The following is a 23,344-nucleotide window of genomic DNA, read 5'->3' as shown; positions in this document are numbered from 1 at the left end:
AGAACCGCTGGCATAGAAGATCTTTGGTTAATCTCTTCCCGCCCTCCCCCCTCCCCTCTTCCCTCTGAGATCCATCAGTCTGTTCCATGTTTCCAGGCCTGTGCGTTGAGCGTCTGCCCCCTGGTGGTCAGTGCGCGTCATAGCTACCGGTCGGATGGTCACTTAGGCATATATATATATATGTGTGTTTTTTTATTGGTTTCAGAGAGGGAGAGAGAGAAAGAAACATCCATGATGAGAGAGAATCACGGATCGGCTGCCTCCCGCATGCCCCCTATTGGGGGTCGAGCCCGCAACCTGGGCATGTGCCCTTGACCGGGAATCGAACTGTGACCTCCTGGTTCCTAGGACGGTGCTCAACCCCTGAGCCACGCCGGCCGGCCGGGCAAACTTCTTTAATAAATGCAGAGCCTGTATTCTGTAAATAAAAGGTGTGGGCGACAGAAAGGAAAATGATTCCACTCTTTCCCGCCTCACAAGGGCAGTCGGCCGATGGCTCGCACCCACGGCCATGGGGCCGGAGTCTTGCCAGGCGAGGTCGGGGTGCAGGCACAGCGGGGGGAGCCTGCCCAGCGGGTGTGTCCTGCAGACGGCGGGAGGGAATCGGACAGGAAAAGCCACTTGGGGAGACGGATTGCGGTTTCAAATGCCAGCTCGCGGGGGAGGGGCAGCCTTAGTGGGACACGGACTGGCCGAGGACATACATGGTCGCTGGGAGCGTCACGCCAATAAAGCGAGGTCTGCGTTTACAGAAATCTATACGACATTTCCCTCTAGTGTCATGTTCCCTGCGAACGCGCGTTACCGAGTGGGGTTATACTTTGTGTTATAAACGTATAAACGATGGATGTAGACATTAATACATGGTTTGGGGGCATATGTTAGGTTTCGTCCAAATGTCAGTGTCTGGCCCGGCCGGCGTGGCTCACGGGTTGACCATCGACCTAGGAACCAGGAGGCCAGGGTTCGATTCCCGGTCCAGGGCACAAGCCCGGGTTGTGGGCTCCATCCCCAGAAGGGGGGCGTGCAGGAGGCGGCCGGTCCAGTGGGAATTTTCCTCTGATGAACACGCGCTCATGTAATTACGTCTCCGGTGATGAAAATGCCCTTTTTGCCTCGCGCTCCTTCCTTCACTGCACGTCTATTTCGGGAACGGCGGCTTTCTCGGAATAGCGTCTCGTCTTGCCTTTGGGCCTGATGGGCCTCGTTCCGAAATGTAATTTATTTTTTTAAGGGGGAAGGGGAGGGAGAGGGGTGTTGTTTATCCGAAGTTAACGTGCCGTGGGTTGGACGGCTGGGAGCGCGTTTCGTGGGGTGGGCAGGTGCTCGTAAAGGGTGTCCCAAAATTCACGCTGCTGGGGTCCAACCCCAGCAGGTCCAGGGGTCCCCAAAGGTGTGGACGGAGTCGGCGAAGAAGGAATGACACAGAGGCAGCGTTCAGTTGATCAGCATGGTTGGGTTCGCTTGCCTGGTTCTATTGGCAGGTTCTGTAGGTTCTGTCTCTAGGTTCTTCAGCCAGGTTCTGTCCAGGATCTTTTGCCATGTTCTCTCGCTAGGTTCTGTCTCTAGGTCAGCCGTGGGCAAACTACGGCCCGCGGGCCAGATCCGGCCCGTTTGAAATGAATAAAACTATTGAAATAAAAGACCGTACCCTTTTATGTAATGATGTTTACTTTGAATTTATATTAGTTCACACAAACACTCCATCCATGCTTTTGTTCCGGCCTCCGGTCCAGTTTAAGAACCCATTGTGGCCCTCGAGTCAAAAAGTTTGCCCACCCCTGCTCTAGGTTCTGTGGCCAGGTTCTGTCCACGATCTTTTGCCATGTTCTCTCCAGCGAAGTTCTTCTGTCTCTAGGTTCTGTGTAGGTTCTGCGTCTAGGTTCTGTGTTCTGTTGTCTTGTTACATCTGTATTTATACCAGTTGATTCCAATCCTATCAATCTCTATTCCAAAGGTTAGGGCGTTTCTTATCTCCATTCCAGGGAGTAAAGATTATGTAGCTGAAGCATGATTGTTCGTAGTTAAAGTGATTATCTACCCGCCTGGCACTTAGTTAAGGGGTTTTATTCCCTCCCTAACTTCAGGGGAAAATCCCTACCTGGGGAAACAACCTTTCTCAGAGAGGTGACCTTGGTTAAAACACATAGCGCTAAGATGGGGAGCAAACATATTAAGAACAGGATGCCATATATGCCAGGTCCCTTGAAACAGCAAGGATGGACCGGCTCCCGGCACACGCAAGATTTGAATTCTGTGTGAGCATTAACAACAACAGCAACAAAAATAAAAGCCTGATTGGACTTGGTTTATTGAATCAGATTCTAATATCTGTTGCCCTTGGATGTCAATCCCTTCGATTCGATCAGCATCACCAAGGACCAATGACGGCCCAGGAGCAGGGACCAGGAAGACCAATGAAGACCGCGGCTTTGCGTCTGTGCCAGCAAAGCCGGGGAGGCCATGGACCCGATGTGCTGTTCCATACATAAACCCTAGACTGTGTCCTTTATGAATCAATAAAAAATTACAATTTTTAATGATAAACCTGTGTTTTCTACCAAAATTACTTCTTGCGTGAATTTTGGGACACCCTCTATAAATGAACTCTGTTTCCGCCGTTTGAAACGCATCCCTGAACACCTTGCAGAAGCCACTCCTGGGGGCGCAGGTGAGGTCTGGCCGCCTGAGACGGCGATTTAATTCACAGGCCGTGGGATTCCGGGCGGCGTGGACAAAAAATCGTTTACGTTCGAGCGCTGTTCTTAATTGGGCTCGAGGGACCCCCCCACCCCAGGCCTCCTCATGCCAACGCCAGGCCCGTCTGGGGGACAATGAATGGCCGGCCGTTGCCGCGGTGACTGGGAAACTAATAGAGCCATCCATCATGATTCAGGGGCCTTCGCCCTCCTGGGCGTCATTTCGGCGTCGATATTCTGCTGCTGGTCCCAGCCTCTCAACAGGAAGCACAGGCGCTTGGGATGCGTTTTTCCCAGGGTTCCCCCCACAGGCACGAGGGGACCCCACTGACGGTGAGGATGGGGCGTGGAGAGGATCCGTCACCTTAAGCGGCAGACGTTATTTTTATTGATTTCAGACAGGAAGGGAGAGGGAGGGAGAGAGAGACATCAGTGATGAGAGAGAATCACGGATCAGCTGCCTCCTGCACGCCCCCTGCTGGGGATGGAGCCCGCAACCCGGGCATGCGCCCTGGACCGGGAATCGCACCCGGGACCTCCTGGTTCCTAGGTCGACGCTCAGCCATTGAGCCACACCAGCTGGTCAGGGTGAGGAATTTGTAATTTTTTTAATATCTTCTTACTGATTTTTAGAGAGAAAGGGAAAGAGAGAGAGAAACATCCATGATGAGAGAGAATCACGGATCGGCTGCCTCCTGCACGCCCCCCACTGGGGATGGAGCCCGCAACCCGGACCTGTGACCTTGGCCGGGATTCGAACCCAGGACCCTTCAGTCTGCAGGCCGATGCTCTATCCACTGAGCCACACCAGCCTGGGCTTAAATATGTCTTTATTGATCTCAGAGAGGAAGGGAGAGGGAGAGGGAGAGGGAGAGAGAGAGAAACGTCATCGAGGAGAGAGAATCACGGACCGGCCGCCTCCTGCACGCCCCCCACTGGGGATGGAGCCCGCAACCCGGGCCTGTGCCCTTGACCGGGGACTGCGCCGTGACCGCCACCACTGAGCCACACCAGCCAGACGGGCCGCGTGATCTCATGACACACTTGTCCCCCCGGGGTCCCCGCGGAGAACGTTTAGCTAATGGCTGGGCCCCCCTTCCATCGCGAGACGGCGGGAGGCGGCCGGCCCTGTCTCCGTTCCTCTCATCCGAACCCGCGTTCTGGCCCAGGGTGTGCCCTCGGCGGCCCCGCTGTCCGAGGAGGAGGAGAGGATTTGCTCGGAAACAGACGTGGGGGGTGGGGGAGGGGGGGAGAGGATGCACGCCTTCGCCGTCGCCGTCGCAGTGGCCGGTGTCCTCTCTGCAACCTGGGAGGGCGGGGAGGACGGTCCGGGATCGGCCGGCGAAGGGTCCCGCCCCGGCCGCGTGCCTCACGGCTCCTCTCCTTCACGTTGCAGGACGATGAGGCGCCTGCTGCTCCTGCTGCTGGGCCTGTGGGAGGCCCAGAGCCGTGCGCCCTCCAGGCCCAACTTTGTCCTGATCGTGGCGGACGACCTGGGCATCGGTGACCCCGGCTGCTACGGGAACAAGACCCTCAGGTAGGGCGCGTGTCGAGGCTGTCGTTCCGGTGACAGACACATGCTAGGGGAGCACAGAGCGCGTGGAAACGCTGAAAGCCCACCCGTGGCACGCCGTGTGGCTGCGCGTGGATCCCGTGTGTCTACGCATGGATCCCGTGTGACTGTGTGTGGGTCCCGTGTGACTGTGTGCATCCCCATGTGACTGTGTGTGGATCCCATGTGACTGTGTGTGGATCCCGTGTGCAAATGGATCCCCCGTGTGACTGTGCGTGGGTCCCGTGTGACTGTGTGTGCATCCCCATGTGACTGTGTGTGGATCCCGTGTGACTGTGGATCCCGTGTGACTGCACGTGGACCCCCCGTGTGACTGCATGGATCCCGTGTGACTGCACGTGGACCCCCGTGTGACTGCATGATTCCCACGTGACTGTGCGTGCATCCCCGTGTGACTGTGCGTGGATCCCGTGTGACTGTGTGTGGATCCCGTGTGACTGCACGTGGATCCCCCGCATGACTGCATGGATCCCGTGTGACTGCATGTGGATCCCCCGTGTGTGAGATTTCCGTGTGACTGCGCGTGGATCCCCCGTGTGGCTGCGCGTGGATCCCGTGTGACCACGTGTGGATCCCGCATGACCGCACGTGGATCCGTGCAGATACGGGCGTTAGGAAGCAGGCGTGGCAGTGTCGTGCGTGGGACACACCGAGGCTGGGCGGACTGGTTAGGGGCGTCCTCTCCACTCTGGTTGGAAGAGCAGCGCGAAGCGTCTCCACGTTTTCTCTTTGGGGGCACGGAGGTAACTGGGGGCCGTGGCTGGGGACGGGGTAAGGCCTGGAGCGTCTCCCTCCCCCTCCTCACAGTGGCTCATGTCCTTTTATTTTTTTAAACATATTTCTTACTGATTTCAGAGAGGACGGGAGAGGGAGGGAGAGAGAGACCCAACGACGAGAGAATCGTGGCTCGGCTGCCTCCTGCGCGCCCCACACTGGGGATCGAGCCGGCACCGGAATCGAGCCGTGACCTCTTGGTTCATAGGTCAGCCCTCGCTCGACCCCCGAGCCACGCCGGCCGGGCCCCCAGCTCATTTTCCAGACTCGCTCCTGTGTTGTCAACCAGGGCTGACGCCCTGGCTGGTGTGGCTCAGTGGATAGAGCGCCGGGCTGCGGACCGAAGGGTCCGGGTTCGATTCCAGTCAAGGGCATGTGCCCGGGCTGCGGGCTCCTCCCCGGCCCGGGGCCTGGTCAGGGGGCACGTGCAGGAAGTAACCCATCGATGCGTCTCTCTCAGATGGATATTCTCTCTCTGTCTTTCCCTCTCCCTTCCACTCTCTCTGGAAACCGATGGGGACGTATCCTTGGGTGGGGGTGACAATAAACAAATAAACGAGTAAATAAACCAGGACCATCCGCGCCTCTGTCTCCGCTAAAGGGTTGTCAAGTCAGACGCTCTCATGTCTAGGAGACTGCGGAGTCCCCGTGAAATCCGACACGAACCCACACGTCAGCTTCTGTGGGCCTGTGGGGCCCCTGAACAAGCCAGTCCGGGTCCGTTGGGCCCACATCTGGTTCTGTTCTTTTCTTTGATTCCAGAGAGGAAGGGAGAGGGGGAGAGAGAGAGAGAAAAACATCCACGATGAGAGAGAATCATGGACCGGCTTCCTCCTGCACGCCCCCTGCCGGGGATGGAGCCTGCAACCCGGGCACATGCCCTTGACCGGGAATCGAACCCGGGACCCTTCCGGCCATAGGTCGATGCTCGACCGCGGAGCCACGCCAGCTGGGCGGGCGTGGAGGGCGCGGCGTTCCAAAGGCATCGCGAATAGTAACGTGGCTCTTGTGTCCCAGGACCCCCAACATCGACAGGTTGGCCGAAGAGGGAGTGAAACTCACGCAGCACCTGGCGGCCTCGCCCCTGTGCACCCCGAGTCGGGCAGCCTTCATGACCGGCCGGTACCCCGTCCGATCAGGTAGCCCCCTGGCTGGGTCCCTGGCCCGTCCTCTCCTCTCCTCTCCTCTCCTCGGGGCACCCTCCCAGCCTCTGTCGTCAGGGTCGCCCCCCGCCCCCCATCCTAACGGCTGGTTTCTCCTGCCCCAGGAATGGCGTCTCAGACGCGAATCGGCGTTTTCCTCTTCTCGGCCTCCTCGGGGGGACTTCCCAACACTGAGGTCACGTTCGCCAGACTTCTGAAGGACCAAGGCTACGCCACGGCTCTGATAGGTGTGGGCCGCGGCGGACGGGAGGCCGGGACCTGGGCGGGTTGAGGGGAAGGGTCGGGGGTGGGGTGCGGTGGGGTAGGAGAGCAGCTTTCGTAGGGTTGATGTTGCTGATACAGTGGGCACAGCTCAAGTAGGGGAGACACCATTTCGGTTCTAATATGTGAATGTGTACATGTGTGTGGTTATGTGGATGCATGGATGAATAGATGGATAGATGGGAGATAGATGGATAGGTGGGTGGATGGATGGATGGATGAATGGAGATAGATGATAGATAGATAGATAGATAGATAGATAGATAGATAGATAGATAGATAGATGATAGATAGATAATGATAGGCGCTCAGATGGATGTATGGGTAGATGGAAAGATAGATGAAACAGACAAGGATATATAAATCAGTAGATGAAATGGATGATGGATGGATGGATGGACGCATGGATAGATACAGATAGATAGATAACGATAGGCACTCAGAAAGATGGATGGACAGATGGATGGATGGGTAGATGGAAAGGTAGATGAGTTAGAGACAAGAATATATAAATCAGTAGATGAAATGGATGATGGATGGATGGATGGACACATGGATAGATACAGATAGATGGATAACGATAGGCACTCAGAAAGATGGATGGACAGATGGATGGGTGGGTAGATGGAAAGGTAGATGAGATAGAGACAAGGATATGTAAATCAGTAGATGAAATGGATGACGGATCAATGGGTGGATGGATGGATGGATGGATGGATGGATGGATGGATGGATGGAGATAGATGATAGATAACGATAGGCACTCAGAAAGATGGATGGACAGATGGATGGATGGGTAGATGGAAAGATAGATGAGATAGAGACAAGGATATATAAATCAGTAGATGAAATGGATGACGGATGGACAGCTGGATGGAAGGATGGATGGATGGACGGACAGGTAGATGGAAAGATTGATGAAATAAGTAATAGAGACAGACAAGAGTAGGTAGGCCAGTGCCCCGACCCGCGGGACAACAACGTGGGAACGAAGAGACACCCTAGGAGAATGAAACAAACAAGGGACACGAGAGAATGGAGGCAAGACAAGTTCTGATCAAGCCTCAAACTTTATTCTCACAGCGGCAGGATATATACTGTTTTAGGGAAGGGGGGTGGGTAAAGGGGTCTATGGGCAGTAACCTATTACTAGTGATTTAGGATGGCTGTGCTTATTAGCGGAGATGTGTGATTTAGCAGGCTCTGGATGGCTGTGTGCTTATCAGTGGAGATATGTGATTTAGCGGCTGTGTGAGGGTAGTTTATCTTTAACTGCTGGCCAATTTGCAAGACACAGGTGGTTTCTGGTAATTAGGAGTTTTTGGAGGAACCAGAAACTTATAGTTTTTAAGATGGCTTTGTCTAAGCCAATATCTCTAATGGCTCCCAACAATTCCTCCCTTTTTCTTTATTTAAGGGTGGGCTTTAACCGACTGGGGGAGTAGGGACCTGGTTCCTCCCGTGGGATGGTGGGATCCCACCGTCAGTGGCTCTTGGTATCTTTTGGGGAGGAGAGGCAGAGCCGATAGTTATGTATGGATACCAACCTCTATGCAAACCAGGTGTGCTCACAGGGAAATCCAGAGACGGTCGAAAATTTTGTGACCTTCCCTTGCAGTGCTTTGCCGTGCACCCAGGTCGGTGCCCATGCCTTTCTCCTTCTATGGGGAGTAGGCAAGCATCCCTCTGGCGTCATGCTGTCCCCGCAGGGAGGGAGTTTTGGCATTCATTATAATCACATTCACGGTCTAACATGGCTAGACGATGGTAGTGTACCTGAATGGGTTTGGCCAGGACGCTATCAACCTGCTGTTTTACAAGTCTGTTAATTTCCTAAAAGCCCAGGGGCCGAAAGCTAGGATTAGGAGAAGGCTTATAAGGGGGCCGAGAACAGGAAGCAGGTAGGGCAGGAGTCCGTTCAGTCCGCTCCAAAGGGGGTTCTCGAATAATTTTCTCCGTCTCTTCACTAGATCTTCTTGTAACTTCTTTATCTTGTCTCGGACGATCCCGGATTTGTTGGCATAGAAGCAGCAGCATTCCTGTAGGGCTAAGCATATTCCTCCCTGTTCTGCTGTGAGCAAATCTAACCCTCTTCTATTTTGTAGTACTACTTCAGCTAAGGAATCTATCTGATCTTGGAGATCATTGATAGTGCCTGAGAGAGCTTGGACATCATCAATTAGCTGGTTAGATAATTTATTATAGGTGTGTAATGCTGTACCTAAAAAAAGGTCAAGAGAGGTCAATACAGAATGCTTAAGTGCCTTCCCCAGGAGGGGATAAATCCCTTCACATTCTCAAAATATCCAAAGTAAATGTTAATTTGTAAGTTTGTTTGGGATAAATGCACAATATACTGTTGTAAAGCATCAAAAATTATTAATGAAACTTTGTAGAATAATACCATGTAAGAATATTCTTTGCTCTAGGTCATGACAATTTAATTTTAAACTCAAGGTTTGGAATGAGGAACCTAGTTAGCAAAAAAAAGCAATTTACAGAAACAGAGACAGCATGCCATCCAAACTACAGTTTTGGGTAAACACATTATCTAGAGTCCTTGGGTAACCTAGGTAAAACTTAGGCATGTTATCTGAATTACAGTCTTTACCTGAATTAATTGTTAACATACTTCACTTTACCATGCCCCAGGTGGTCTCTGGGCTGTTGGTTGTCTGGTTTGTCTTCCTCCTGCTCCTCATCTTCAGTGGACTGCTTGGAGTCGCTGCTCTCTGTGGCTGAGGTAGTTGATTGTTTACAGCTACATGTTATGGCTCCAGGCGCAAGATCTTCAGTCTGGCTAGATTCCTGATGCAGTTTAATATTTCTAGCAGGAATCCATACGGGTTTGGAAAAATTCTCTGGGAATATACAAGCATAGCCTCTGCCAAAGGTTAATAATGGGTCAGGTCCCTTCCATAAACCAGATTCGGGATCCTTCCATTTAACTAGACCATTTTCTTTTGTTTTATTCTGACACCAATGTAGCTCCATAGGTGTCTTTCCATCAGCATCACAAGTGAAAAAATTTTAGAGTAATTAAAGCTAGGTGCAGCCTACCCGAAGGTGATTTCTCCATCATCCCCCTTTTTTGTTTTTCAAGTTGGGATTTTTAAAAGCTGATGAAACTCTGAAGCCTCTTTTAATAAAGCAACCAATTGATCAGCATGTGCATCTCCCTTAGTTAATGGGCCAGGTAATACACTGTGAGCCCTGATATGGGTGATATAAAAAGGGTATTTTCTCTGCTGTACAATCTGTTGAACTTGCTTAAATAGTAAGAACAGACTTTGGTCACTGGGCAGTTTCAATTCTACTTACTGGTCAGTATGACTGGTCTTTCCCATTTGATGACCCATCAGTAAAAACAGTTAAAGCTCCAGGAATTGGTTCCTGCTTAGTGTTTTTTTGGTATAATGATGGAGGTCTTATATAAAAATTGTAAAAGTTTATCTTTTAATAGGTGACTGCTAAGTTCCCCTGAATATCCACTTAGCCCAATTTGCCAATTTTAAGTCAGTTTGAAATAACATTTATTCTTTTAACTTTACTTGTCCTAAGTTATGGACAGTAAATGACATTAATTAAATTTCTGGTATTAGTCTTTAAGTAAATTTACATAATCTTTGTTTAAGGAGGCAAAACACAAATTATTTAATTTAGCTTATGAGGCCCAATATATTGATTTTTAATTTTAGTTAGACATCTGAAGGAAACCTCTTTTTATTTCCTTCTAGACAGTTTTCTTTCTCACACAAGCAACAAATGTAAGGAACATGGTTGCCTTTTGAGATTTTAACAAATACTGTCGCAAAGCTATATATTTCAAGTGATTTTTCATTTATGGTGACTAACTATTGTCAGATTTAGTATTTTAACAACAATCTGTAAATGTTAGCAATTATATTTTTAAAGAGTATCCCCTTTGGCTTATTTGCATATACAGAATAATGGGAAGCCTTCAGTAACTTTTTTAGAAGAATTTTACTTTACTAGGATTCAATTGCTTACAAGGATTAGTAAATTCAGTAAAGCTTTATGTCTGATACACGAGGTGCAAACGCTGCCCCACCTCCAGCCTAATTTAAAATGCAGTAGTGAGGAGCTTTTGTTATTTCAAATTACATCTTAAAATTTCACTGCTGTATTTTAAGAAATATTAAACAAAATAACTTGTTTTGCCCTTTCTCAGAGGCAAAAACTTAAAATATATATTTATTAATTTTTATTTGATAAAGCTTTCCATATGATTTCAAGTATATTAAATTTAGCTAAATTTAAAAAGAGAGAATAGACTTTTGAAAAACATTTCAGGGCCCGTGAAATTTCTCAAAGTCATTCCTTAGTTATAGTTTTGAAATCCAACTTGAGAGACCACCAAATATACATATAATTTAAAAATTATATACTTCTTATAATTATTAAGAGATATCAATTAAATTTAAAGCATTAAATATTTAGCATTCTTCAAATCAATACTTTTACATTTAAGGATATATTTCAAACAAAATATAAGGCATTTTCAATTAATAGATTAACTTCTATCATCTAGACTTCATACTAGGCATACTCAGAGTAACATTTCAGTATTATAAATTTCAATACCTTTAGATGATTTGAACTTAAAAGTTTTAAGTTTCCAGCCATAGCTATTCTTATGTAAACTTGACTATCAACTTCCTGGTGGTACTTGCCTTAGGGCGGGAAATTTCAAAAGAGCTACTTTAAATCGCCTTGGGAAACCTATCTGCATTTCTTTCTCAGGTTCATCTTTGCCATTTTTAAGACCAAAACAGTCTCGGGTTTTCATTCTGTACTCAGCAAAAGGTCAAGTTCAGCTCAAAACTATGCGCACTAGTTTTTAAACTGGCCTTTTCCCTTTACATGTGCACAGAAATCCCGGATGCATTTTTAAATTTGTAAAAGCTTTTCAGTTACAAGAAGGACTTTAATTTTAGAATACTTGGGGAGGGGGCGTCCACACTGGATCGCCACGTGTTCCTTCTTCCCTTCCCCCACATCCTGCTTTGGGGGAAGTTTTAGCAAATGACTCAGATGGCGTATTTTTCCCCAAAGTCATGCTTATAGAAAAAGACATTTTAAATTTTTTCCTATTTTGCTTTCTAAAGTCACGGCTAGCACCCAAAGTTATCTTAGTCAAGGTTTGGTTGTCATAAGATGTTCTCCGGTAATTTTTAAATAAAACATTAAGTAATCTCATTGCGGGAGAGCTTGTAACTCTGCTCTCTCTTGCCACCTTTGAATCTCTCCACACCAGAGGGGGATTCAACAGCGGGGTTTCATTTCTTATTACAGATTTTAGATTCCAAATACAAATTAAGTTAAGAAAACACATTAAGATGACCATGGCACTATTTTTTCAGCCTGATTTTAAGGAGTACCTTTTAATATTCCAATTTCTTTATAATTTGGCCTTTTTGCACAGGTGATTCTATAAACGGCAAATTAAACATTTCAGGATTAGGACAGGGAGGTGGAGGGAGCCATGAAGGCCATTTCTCCCATTTTTTTTTTTCTTTCTGCTCCTCTTAAGGAGCGGAGGGTGCAAGGGGGAGGAGATCTATCCTCCTTGACCTCTCCTAAAGCCTCTAGGAAATGAAATGCCGTGTTCCACAAGGGGAAACAATTTTTGGCAAGTTCTGATTAACTTTTTTGGCAAACTTTTAAGATTTAATGTACCTTTTTCAAGAAACCAAGGGTTATGTTCTATAACAACATGCAAAACTATAAAAGATTACCTTCTAAAATTTTAACACTTTAAACATGCAAATCAAAAGTCTATAATAAACCATGAGCAAAGGTTAGTGACGAAAGTGAAAAAATTCTTTAAATCTTTCTTTTTAACCCGAAATCCTCGAGCCTTGAGGGACTCCCTGAGCCCTCTGAGAAATTCTTAAATCTTTCTCTTAACCCTTACTCCCCGTGTCCTGAGGGACTCCCTGAGCCCATCTAGAAATACCTCATGAGAGTTCAATGAGTTGCCCATTATTTTGGCTGGATAGTTCTCAAGATTTCCTCCTCCACGTAAGCCTCTGGGACGTATAAACCCCGTGCCAGGTCAGCTGGGAATTTCTTAAATCTCTGGTGATCCTTATGTAACCGCTCTCCTTTCACCTTATGGCCTCTGCTCGCGTGTCATAGGTCGGGATGTATAAGCCCCATACCAGGATAGCAACCACTAAGACATAGCGAGCTCAGAGTTTGCCAGAGAGGGTGACACAGGTCGGGCCAGAGAAAAATTACTTTTCCCAGTGATTCAGAGTTTTCACTGCCGGTGTCGGGTACCCTTCACTCTTCCCCGAACGGCGAGGTGAAGTGCTTATTAGTGGACTGGAGGGAGATCAAGAAAACTAAAAAGGCCAGCCAAAGGGGGTGAAGGCTCTCAAGAGGTATTTTGAAATTCTTGTTTGAAAAGTTTCGTCTGCTTACCTTCACAACGATCTGTCTCACGGGCGGGTGAAACCGTGGCGATCAAGATGCCGAGTCTTCACTCACGAGTCAATACTGCGCGGCGACTCTATGGGGTGCCTGGCCAGGCGCTTCAAGCAGACGTTCTCGCAGGGGGTCCCCAGGTTGCCACGTTGGGCGCCAGACTGCCCCGACCCGCGGGACAACAACGTGGGAACGAAGAGACACCCTAGGAGAATGAAACAAACAAGGGACACGAGAGAATGGAGGCAAGACAAGTTCTGATCAAGCCTCAAACTTTATTCTCACAGCGGCAGGATATATACTGTTTTAGGGAAGGGGGGTGGGTAAAGGGGTCTATGGGCAGTAACCTATTACTAGTGATTTAGGATGGCTGTGCTTATTAGCGGAGATGTGTGATTTAGCAGGCTCTGGATGGCTGTGTGCTTATCAGTGGAGATATGTGATTTAGCGGCTGTGTGAGGGTAGTTTATCTTTAACTGCTGGCCAATTTGCAAGACACAGGTGGTTTCTGGTAATTAGGAGTTTTTGGAGGAACCAGAAACTTATAGTTTTTAAGATGGCTTTGTCTAAGCCAATATCTCTAATGGCTCCCAACAGGCCAGCAGATGGAATGGATGATGGATGGATGCATTCATGGATGGATGGACAGATAGAAACATACATGAGATACGTAAGAGACAGACAAGGGTCGATAAAACAGGAGGTGGTATGGATGATGAATGGATGGATGGAAAGATTGATGAGATAGGTGATGGAGACAAGGATATATAGATCAAAGGATGAAATGGATGATAAATATATGGATGGATGGGCGGACGGACGGACGGACAGATGTGTAGACGGAAACGTACATGAGGTAAGTAATAGAGACGGGCAAGAGTAGGTAGACCAGTGGGTGGAGTGGATGGATGGAAGGGTGGATGGACAGATGGGCAGATGTGTCGATGGAAGGATACATGAGATAAGAGACAAGAATAGATAAAACAGGAGATGGAATGGATGATGAATGAATGGATGGGTGGATGGATGGATGGATGGATGGATAGATTGATGAGAGAGATGAGAGAGACAAGGGTATATAGATCAAAAGATGAAATGGATGATGAATAGATGGATGGATGGACGGACGTGTAGATGGAAACATATATGAGGTAAGTAATAGAGACGGACAAGAGTAGGTAGACCAGTAAATGGAATGGATGATGGATGGGTGGGTGGGTGGGTGGGTGGATGGATGGATGGACAGAAGGAAAGCTACATGAGATAAGTAATAAAAACAGATAAGAATAAATAGATCAATAGATGAAATGGATGGATGTATGGATGGATGGATGTATAGACAGATAGATGGAAAGATAGATGACAAGAATAGATCAGTTGATGAAATGGATGGGTGAATGGATGCATAGATGGATGCATGGATGGATGGATGGACGGACGGACAGATGGAAAGACACATGGGATCAGTAATAGAGACAGACAAGAGTTGAACAGTAGATGGAATGGATGGTGGCTAGATGGATGGATGAGATCGACAGATGGAACAGATGGTCGATAACAGATACAGTTACACACACGGAGCATACAAAGCCACAAACGCACACCCTGCCACTGCTAAGCATTTTCATTTTCACTTTTTAATACTAAAACTGCACCCTTATTGGCCTCCGTCGATACTCCCATATCGACTTTATCCCATGGAGACGAACGGTGCCTTCTCCCCTTTCCCGTGACACGCGTGTGTCCGTAGGACGGTCGTCAGACGAGTCCTAGAAAAAAAATCATAGGGAAGAATGAGCGTTCTCATTCCTGACACGCGTTGTCGTAAAGCCATCATCTTGTGTGTGTGTGTGTGTGTGTGTGTGTGTGTGAGGCCCTCATTCATTTAGTGGCATAATTAACATTTTATAAGAAATGCTCATAGGTACTTAAAATAATGGCCGAGTTATGAGTATGATTTCATATTGCCTCTGGGGCGTTTTTTTTTTTTTTTTTAGAAAGGATTCATTTCCACTGTTAACATTGAGGGAACAAAATCAAGTCAGTTCCAAGACTTTAATTTCAAGGAAGCCTGTCTCAAAACAAAACGTCCATCTCAAAAAAAATACACGTTTTTTCCTATTTAGTTACATCTCAAGCACATGAAATATGTTAGTTTTTGGTGCGTGTTTTTTAAAATATATTTTTATTGATGTCAGAGCGGAAGGGAGAGGGAGAGAGAGAGAAACATCCATGATGAGAGAGAATCCTGGATCGGCCGCCTCCTGCACGCCCCCAACTGGGGATCGAGCCTGCAACCCGGGCGTGTGCCCTTGACCGGAATCGAACCCGGGACCCTTCAGTCCGCAGGCCGATGCTCTGTCCACCAGCTAGGGCTAAATATGTTAGGTTTTAGCCTTTTGTTTTGTTTTAGTTCTGCCCCCACCCCCTTCCCCCATTCAGTAAATTACTTCTTGTCTTCTGGTAGAGCGAGTGAATACCTTAGTGTTTGTGGAAAAGGAAGAAAAAAAAAAAAAAAAAGCCTATAGAGTCCCAGGAAATACGACGTTGGCTAATAAACAGGCAGAAAGCGCCCGACCGGCGTGGCTCCGTGGTTGGGCGCCGACCTGTGAACCAGGAGGCCGGGGTTCGAGTCCCGGTCAAGGGCACAGGCCCGGGTTGCGGGCTCCATCCCCAGTGTAGGGGGCGTGCAGGAGGCGGCCGGTCCGTGATTCTCTCTCCTCATCGACGTTTCTCTCTCTCTCCCTCTCCCTTCCTCTCTGAAATCAACACAACATATATTTTAAAAAATAAACCAATAGAAAACAGGCAGACAGATCCTCCTCTTCCGTGGGTGGGAAGCGGAGCCTGGTGTCTCCGGGGCCCAATCACATCCCCCTCCCCCGTTCGTGTCCTCAGGGAAGTGGCACCTGGGCACCCACTGCCACAACAACACCGACTTCTGCCACCACCCGTCCAGCCACGGCTTCGACTACTTCCACGGGCTGCCCGTCACCAACCTGCGGGACTGCAAGCCGGGGGCGGGCAGCGTCTTCACCCAGGCCGTCCGCGTGCTGGTGCTGGCGCCCCTGCAGGCGCTGGCCCTGGCGCTGGTCACGCTGGGCGCGCTGCGCTGGCTGGGGCTGCTGCCGGTGCCCGGGGTGGTCTTCCTGGTCCTGCTGCTGCTGGCCGCCGCCCTGCTGGGCCTCCTGCTCTGCTTCCTACACTTCTTCCGGCCCCTCAACTGCTTCCTCATGCGGGGCCGGGCCGTCAGCCAGCAGCCCCTGTCCTATGACAACCTCACCCAGCGGCTCACGGCCGACGCCGCCCGCTTCATCCGACGGTGGGTGCCGCGTCCCGCGTCCCGTCCGGCCGACCCCAGCCCCGCGGTGCCCCGGGAACTCGGGCTCAGGTTTCTCCATGGAGGGGGGCAGACCCGGGAGGTCCCCCAGCCCGATTGCCCCCCAGCCCATGGCCACCCAAGCCCCATGGCCCCTGCCAGACCCATGGCCCCCCAGACCCATGGCCCCCCAGTCCCATGGCCCCCCAGACCCATGGCCCCCCAGACCCATGGCTCCCCAGACCCATGGCCCCCCAATCCCATGGCTCCCCAATCCCATGGCTCCCCAGCCCCATGACACTTCCAATTCTATGGCCCCCCAGACCCATGGCTCCCCAGCCCTATGACCCTTCCAGACTGGGTTTCCAGGGCGATCCATGCTTTTGGGGGTTTTTTTGTGTGTGTTTTTTTTTTTAAAAAAAATATGTTTGTATTGATTTTTAAAGAGAGAGAGGGCAAGAGAGAAATATCAACGAGGAGAGAGAATCATGGACGGGCTGCCTCCTGCTTGCCCCCGACTGGGGATCGAGGGTATAACCTGGGCATCTGCCCTGACGGGGAATCGAACCGGGACCTCCAGGTTCATAGGTCGATGCTCTACCCCTGAGCCCTGCCGGTCGGACGATGCCACATGGAATCACCAGTCACCAGGGGTCGCTCAGAAAGAATCAGCCGACGCTTCTGTCGCGTTGCAGTTGTTTTCCACGCTGACTCAAGTAGGGGACACTTATTGGATAATGACGGTCACGCCCTCAGGCTGGAATAGGACGTTCCGGACCTTCGTGGCCGCCGTCTGCGGGCCCCGATGTTGGCGCCCACGTCTCTAGGATGTAAATCTTTTCTTTTATAAAAAAAATATATATATTAATGATTTTTTACAGAGAGGAAGGGAGAGGGATAGAGAGTTAGAAACATCGACGAGAGAGAAGCATCGATCGGCTGCCTCCTGCATGCCCTGCACTGGGGATGTGCCCGCAACCCAGGTCCATGCCCTTGACAGGAATCGAACCCGGGACCCTTGAGTCCACAGGCTGACGCGCTATCCACTGAGCCACACCGGTCAGGGCGGATGTAAACCTTTTCTGTTCCAAGATTGACATGGTGGCAGGTGGCTGGAACGCTGGGAGCTTCCTTCTGTGTTTTTGGGGTGTTTTTGTGTGTGTGTGTGTTTTATTTATTTTTATTTTTTTAACAAATAGCGGGAACGCACGTAACAGCCGAAAGTTCGTTCTTTCCTCACGGGCGTGCAAGACAGAGGCAACACATTTTCCAAAGAGCTGTTGACTGGAGTGCGCCAGCCCCTCAAGAAAAAAAAAAAAAAAAAAAAGGAATGAAGCCGTGATGGTCACATCTGCCGCCCACCAGCTGGCTGCGTGGCCTTGAGATTTCAAGGTCGACGAGGAGAGAGAGAGAGGGGAGACCTGGGCCCCTTGGGAGTCTGGTGGAGAGAGAAATGGCCCCTCCTACCCTCTCAGCGAGGCAACAGGGGAAGGGGGGGGTGGGAGGGGGGGCACAGGGCAGCCAAGGTTATGTCGGCCTAGCCCACGTCGAACGTACCTCTGTTTCTGGAGGCTTCCATGGTTTTGATCCCTGGGCACTTTTTTCCCTACATTTCCAAGTTGTTTTCTATTTTATTTATTTATTTATTGGCGTGATTTCTTTTTTTTTTTTTGGTCCATCCTCACCCAAGGATATTTTCCCATTGATTTTATTTTTTTTTATTGATTAAGGTATTACAGATGTGTGGTTACCCCCCCCCCCATTGCCCCCGCACCACTCCCCCAATCCCGCCGTCACCCTCACCCTCTGTTGTCTGCGTCTGTTGGTTAGGCTTATATCCATTGATTTTTTTAAAAAATATATTTCTTTATTGATTTTAGAGAGGAAGGGAGGAGAGGAGAGAGAGAAACATCAATGATGAGAGAGAATCACGGATCGGCTGCCTCCTGCACGCCCCCCACTGGGGATCGAGCCCGCAACCCAGGCCTGTGCCCTTGGCCGGAATCGAACCCGGGACCCTTCAGTCCGCAGGCTGACGCTCTATCCACTGAGCCACACCGGCCAGGGCTCCATTGATTTTTTTTTAGAGAGAGCGGAAGGAAGGGGGAGAGACGGAGAGAGGGCAGCATCAATGACATTGATCGATTGCCTCCTCCCATGTGCCCCAACCAGGGCCGGGCATCAAGCCTGCGACCGAGGTCCGTGCCCTTTACCGGAATCGAACCCGGGGACCTTTAGTCCACAGGCCGACGCTCCATCCACTGAGCCAAACTGGGTCAGGCTGGTTTTTTTACTATTATTATTATTGATTTCAGAGAGGAAGGGACAGAGAGAGAGAAGCATCCATGATGAGAGAGAATCATGGACCGGCTGCCTCCTGCACGCCCCCCACTGGGGATGGAGCCTGCAACCCGGGCCTGTGCCCTGACCGGGAATCGAACCCTGACCTCCTGGTTCATAGGTCGATGCTCAACCACTGAGCCACGCCGGCCGGGTTCAAGTTTTGTTTTTTTATATAAAACCTATTCACTCTGCCCTAGCCGGTGTGGCTCAGTGGATAGAGTGAAGGGTCTCGGGTTCGATTCCGGACAAGGGCACGTGCCTGTGTTGCAGGCTCCTCCCCGGCCCGGGCCCTGGTCGGGGCTGTGTGTGCAGGAGGCAACCCATCGATGTGTTTCTCTCTCATCCGTGTTTCTCTCTGTCTCTCCCTCTCCCACTCTCTCTAAAAACCATTGGGAAAATATCCTCAGGGGAGGATTAAAAAATAAATAAATAAACAATCAAATAAATAAAATGAATGAATGAATAAACAAATAAAGAAAGTGATAAAAAATAGAAAACCTATTCACTCTGGGTTGACACCCAGGACCTTAGCTGGCGTCTGTGATTTTGTGGAGATGATAGAAAAAGAATCCCGTTCTCAGGGGCGTTTTTCCAATGAGGGCGTTGAGAATGGCCTCGTGCCTCCGGCCGGGATTCTCCCAACATTCCCAGACAAAGTCACATTCCGTGGCTCTGACTGAACTAAGTGGTGCGTCTTCGCCTCCACTCCCCGGCTCTCACTCTGCTCAGCCGGGCATGGCACTGACTTGGGCTCCGTGGTTTGCTCATTGCGTCCACCTTTTCATTTATCTCTTTGATGCTCACCTCGGTCATGTGATCCCGCCAATCATGCCGCTTGCTTCCTCTTTCTGCATCTCTTCGGTTCCCCCACAGGTGGTTGGCACGGCCCTAGCTCTGCCTTCGCAGCACATCGGTCAGCCCCATCTTGTATTTCCTGCCGTGACCGTATATGTGCTTGGAAGATGGCCTTTTTCAGCTGCTTTTATCTTTTTTTTTTTTTTTCATTCCGCCTTAACTTCGAATCTAAAAATAAACGGGAGATGAGACGAACGTGAGATTGTACCCACGCATCATGCATAATGTAGCCGTCTATTTAGGGTCGAGTACATATGTCGTTGCATGTTCATTTGGGGGAGTCTGAGCTGGGGTTTTGGTTTTGTTTTAGGTCCGTAATCTGCGTTTTGAGAAGAAGGTACGATAGTGTTTCCCGGGGCGAATAAACGTCCCCCAGAATAAGTAGTGTGGAGGCCTCATGGTCCGCCCTGTGTGGCAGAAGTCCATGACATACCATGGCTTACTCTCAGCTCCTCCCCGCTGTTCAAAGACTTCTACTCTTAGAAATTGCCAACGGGATGCCTGGGTCCATATTACATTTTTAAAATATTTATTGGTTTACTTACTAGAGGCCCGGTGCACGAAATCTGTGCACAGGAGGGAGGTGTCCCTCAGCCCTACCTGCGTGCTCTCCAATCTGGGACCCCTGAAGGGATGTCCGACTGCCGGATTAGGCCCGATCCCTGCAGACCACTGGCTCCTAACCGCTCGCCTGCCTGCCTGCCTGCCTGATCACCCCTAACCGCCTCTGCTTGCCAGCCTGATCGCCCCCTAACTGGCCCCTGCCAGCCAGGTCGCCCCCTAACTGCTTCCCTGCTGGCCTGGTCACCCCTAACCACCTCTGCTTCAGCCCCCGCCACTGTGGCTTTGTCCGGAAGGACGTGCGGAAGGATGTCCGGAAGACATCCAGTCTAATTAGCATAATTACCTTTTATTAGTATAGATTTGTTTGTTTGTTTTAGAGAGAGAGGAAGAGAGAGGGATAGAAACATGGATGAGAATCATCCGATAGGCTGCCTCCTGCACGCCCCCTAGTGGGGGTCGAGTCTGCAACCCAGGCATGTGCCCTGATCGGGAATCAAACCCAGGACTCTTCAGTCCACAGGCCGACGCTCTATCCACTGAGCCACACCAGCAAGGGTCTTGGTGGATATTCTTTCGTTGTTGTTGTTTTTCCATTGATTTGTAGAGAGAGTGGAAGGGAGGGGGAGAGACAGAGAGAAACATCGATGTGAGAGGGACACATTGATTGGTTGCCTCCTGCACGCACCCCAACCGGGGCTGGCCCAGGTTCGAACCTGCAATTTAGGCATGTGCTCCTGACTAGAATCGAACCCGGAACCTTCAGTCTGCAGGCTGATGCTCTATCCATGGTGCCAAACCGGCTAAGGTTTGGTGGGTCTCCTTTTAAAAAAAAAAAATTTTTGATTTCATAGAGGAAGGGAGAGGGAGAGAGAGATAGAAACATCCACGATGACAGAGAATCATGGACCGGCTGCCTCCTGCATGCCCCACACTGGGGATTGAGCCTGCAACCCGGGCATGTGCCCTTGACCGGAATCGAACCTGGGACCCTTCAGTCCCCAGGCCGATGCTCTATCCACTGAGCCACACCGGTCAGGGCGGGATTTTTTTATTTGTATTTTCTTGCAGGAACGCGGAGAGGCCCTTCCTGCTCGTCTTCTCCTGTATCCAGGTCCACACGGCCCTGTATGCGTCCAAGGACTTTGCCGGGAAGAGCAAGCATGGTGCCTACGGGGACGCGGCTGAGGAGATGGACTGGGGTGTCGGTACGTGAGTCCTTGTTCCCAGTGGGACCTGAAGATGTGGCTGCGTCTTTTCCGCCCTCCAGCTGAATTCTGTGCGTTTCCACCCAATTCCCGATATTGTTATAGGCAGTAAATGTGCTTTAAAATATATATATATAAACTAGAGGCCCGGTGCACAAAAATTGTGCACTTGGGGGTGGTCCCTCAGCCTGGCCTGTGCCCTCTCGCAGTCTGGGATCCCTCGAGGGAGGTCCACCTGCTGGCTTAGGCCCAGTTCCTGGGGGATTGGGCCTAAGCTGGCAGTCAGACATCCCTCTGGCAGCTGGGAGCCTTCGGGGGATGTCCACCTGCTGGCTTACACCTGCTCCCTGGGGGGATTGGGCCTAAGATGGCAGTCAGACATCCCTCTGGCAGCCCGGGAGCCTTCGGGGGTTGTCCACCTACTGGCTTAGGCTCGCTCCCCGGGGGATTGGGCCCAAGCTGGCAGTCAGACATCCCTCTGGCAGCCAGGCAGCCCTCGGGGGACGTCCACTTGCCAGCAGGGAGCAGACCTAAGGTGCAGTTGGACATCCTTAACGCTGCTGAGGAGGCGGGAGAGGGTCCCACCACCACCGCCGTGCTGGCAGCCGTCAGCCTGGCTTGTGGCTGACCAGAGCTCCCCCTGTGGGAGTGCACTGACCACCAGGGGGCAGCTCCTGCATTGAGTGTCTGCCCCCTGGTGGTCAGTGTATGTCATTGTGACCAGTCATTCCCAGTCGTTCTGCTGTTAGGGTCAATTTGCATATTATCCTTTTATTATATAGGATATACTAGAGGCCCGGTGCACAACATTTGTGCACTGAGGTGGGCGGAGGTCCCTCAGCCCGGCCTGCACCCTCTGGCGGTCCGGGAACCCTTGGGGGATGTCCACCTGCCGTGGAGGCGGGAGAGATTTCCGCTACCACTGCTACGCTCGCTAGCCGTGAGCCTGACTTCTGGCTGAGCAGTGCTCCCCCTGTGGGCGCGCACTGACCACTAGGGGGACAGCTCCTGCATTGAGTGTCTGCCCCCTAGTGGTCAGTGCGTGTCTAGAAACCAGTTGTTCCGCCGGTTGGTTGATTTGCATGTTAGTGTTTTATTATATAGGATTATTGATTTCAGGGAGGAAGGGAGAGGGAGAGAGAGACAGAAACATCCATGATGAGAGAGAATTGTGGATCGGCTGCCTCCTGCACGCCCCCTACTGGGGATGGAGCCCACCACCCGGGCCTGTGCCCTTGACCAGGAATCGAACCCATGACCTCCTGGTTCCTAGGTGGAGGCTCAACCACTGAGCCACGCCAGCTGGCCTCTTGTTCCGGCCAGACTGGACTTCTGCCCCGGCTTCTGCCTCTTTCTTTAACTCTCTCTCTGAACTTGGGCCATGTCTTAAATCTCTCGCCCTCCGTCCATCATGTTTCCATGACGAATTCAGACGAAGCAAGTTCTAAGTTGTTGGGTTTTTGTTCATTTGTTTTTCTCTGCACCTCCCTGCGATTCTATAAAACAACAGAAATAAGTGCAGATGCTGGATTCCGGGAAAAACAACACCAGAGCCGTCCCCCTAATGAGACGTATAAGAGCCCGTTATGCGTAGGGCCTTTGCGTCTACAGATATAAGCCCGCCTCCTTTCATTTCTTTTAACATGTTGCATGTCAATCAGGGTATAGTTCCTGCTCCTTAGTGATACAATCAGGAGAATATTTTGTCGTGGGGATGGGTGGAATAATTCATCTCTCCTTTTAAAAAAATATATATTTTTATTGACCTCAGAGAGGAAGGGAGAAGAAGAGAGAGAGGTAGAAACATCGATGATGAGAGAGAATCAGGGATCGGCTGCCTCCTGCACGCCCCATACTGGGGATGGAGCCCACAACCTGGGTATGAGCCCTTGACCGGGAATCGAACCGTGACCTCCTGGTTCCTAGGTCGACGCTCAACCACTGACCCATGCCCGCCGGGCAAGTCTTGTCTCTATTTTGCTTGTTAGTTCCGTTCAGAGAGCAGGTGCCTGATGTTGGCAAGGCCCTACCCAAGATTTTCCTGGAATTTCTAAGCCGGCATGGCTGCCTCTGACATTGGTGGATAAAGGCCCAGCCATGGGCTTGGGTCAGGTTGCTTTGCAAGGATGTTAAAA

At 50.4% G+C, this 23,344-nt stretch overlaps 1 protein-coding gene across 4 annotated transcripts in view; it reads left to right on the top strand.

The window, feature by feature from the left end:
• Positions 1-23,344, top strand: part of STS (steroid sulfatase) — a 76,408-nt gene that overhangs the window by 29,052 nt on the left and 24,012 nt on the right. For all 4 annotated transcript variants that reach the window (XM_036311172.1, XM_036311173.1, XM_036311171.1 and 1 more), the window contains exons 2-6: positions 4,096-4,236; positions 6,064-6,185; positions 6,314-6,436; positions 15,822-16,245; positions 21,073-21,209. In XM_036311172.1, coding sequence (XP_036167065.1) covers positions 4,100-4,236; positions 6,064-6,185; positions 6,314-6,436; positions 15,822-16,245; positions 21,073-21,209 — 943 coding nt within the window. In that variant the 5' untranslated portion in view covers positions 4,096-4,099. The remainder of the gene's footprint in view (positions 1-4,095; positions 4,237-6,063; positions 6,186-6,313; positions 6,437-15,821; positions 16,246-21,072; positions 21,210-23,344) is intronic.

This window comes from Myotis myotis, unplaced genomic scaffold (assembly GCF_014108235.1).
Source record: "Myotis myotis isolate mMyoMyo1 unplaced genomic scaffold, mMyoMyo1.p scaffold_m19_p_51, whole genome shotgun sequence".
NCBI classification, from domain to species: Eukaryota; Metazoa; Chordata; class Mammalia; order Chiroptera; family Vespertilionidae; genus Myotis; species Myotis myotis.
The sequence above is the reverse complement of the archived record's forward strand: the minus strand, read 5'-3'. Positions and strand labels throughout refer to the sequence as shown.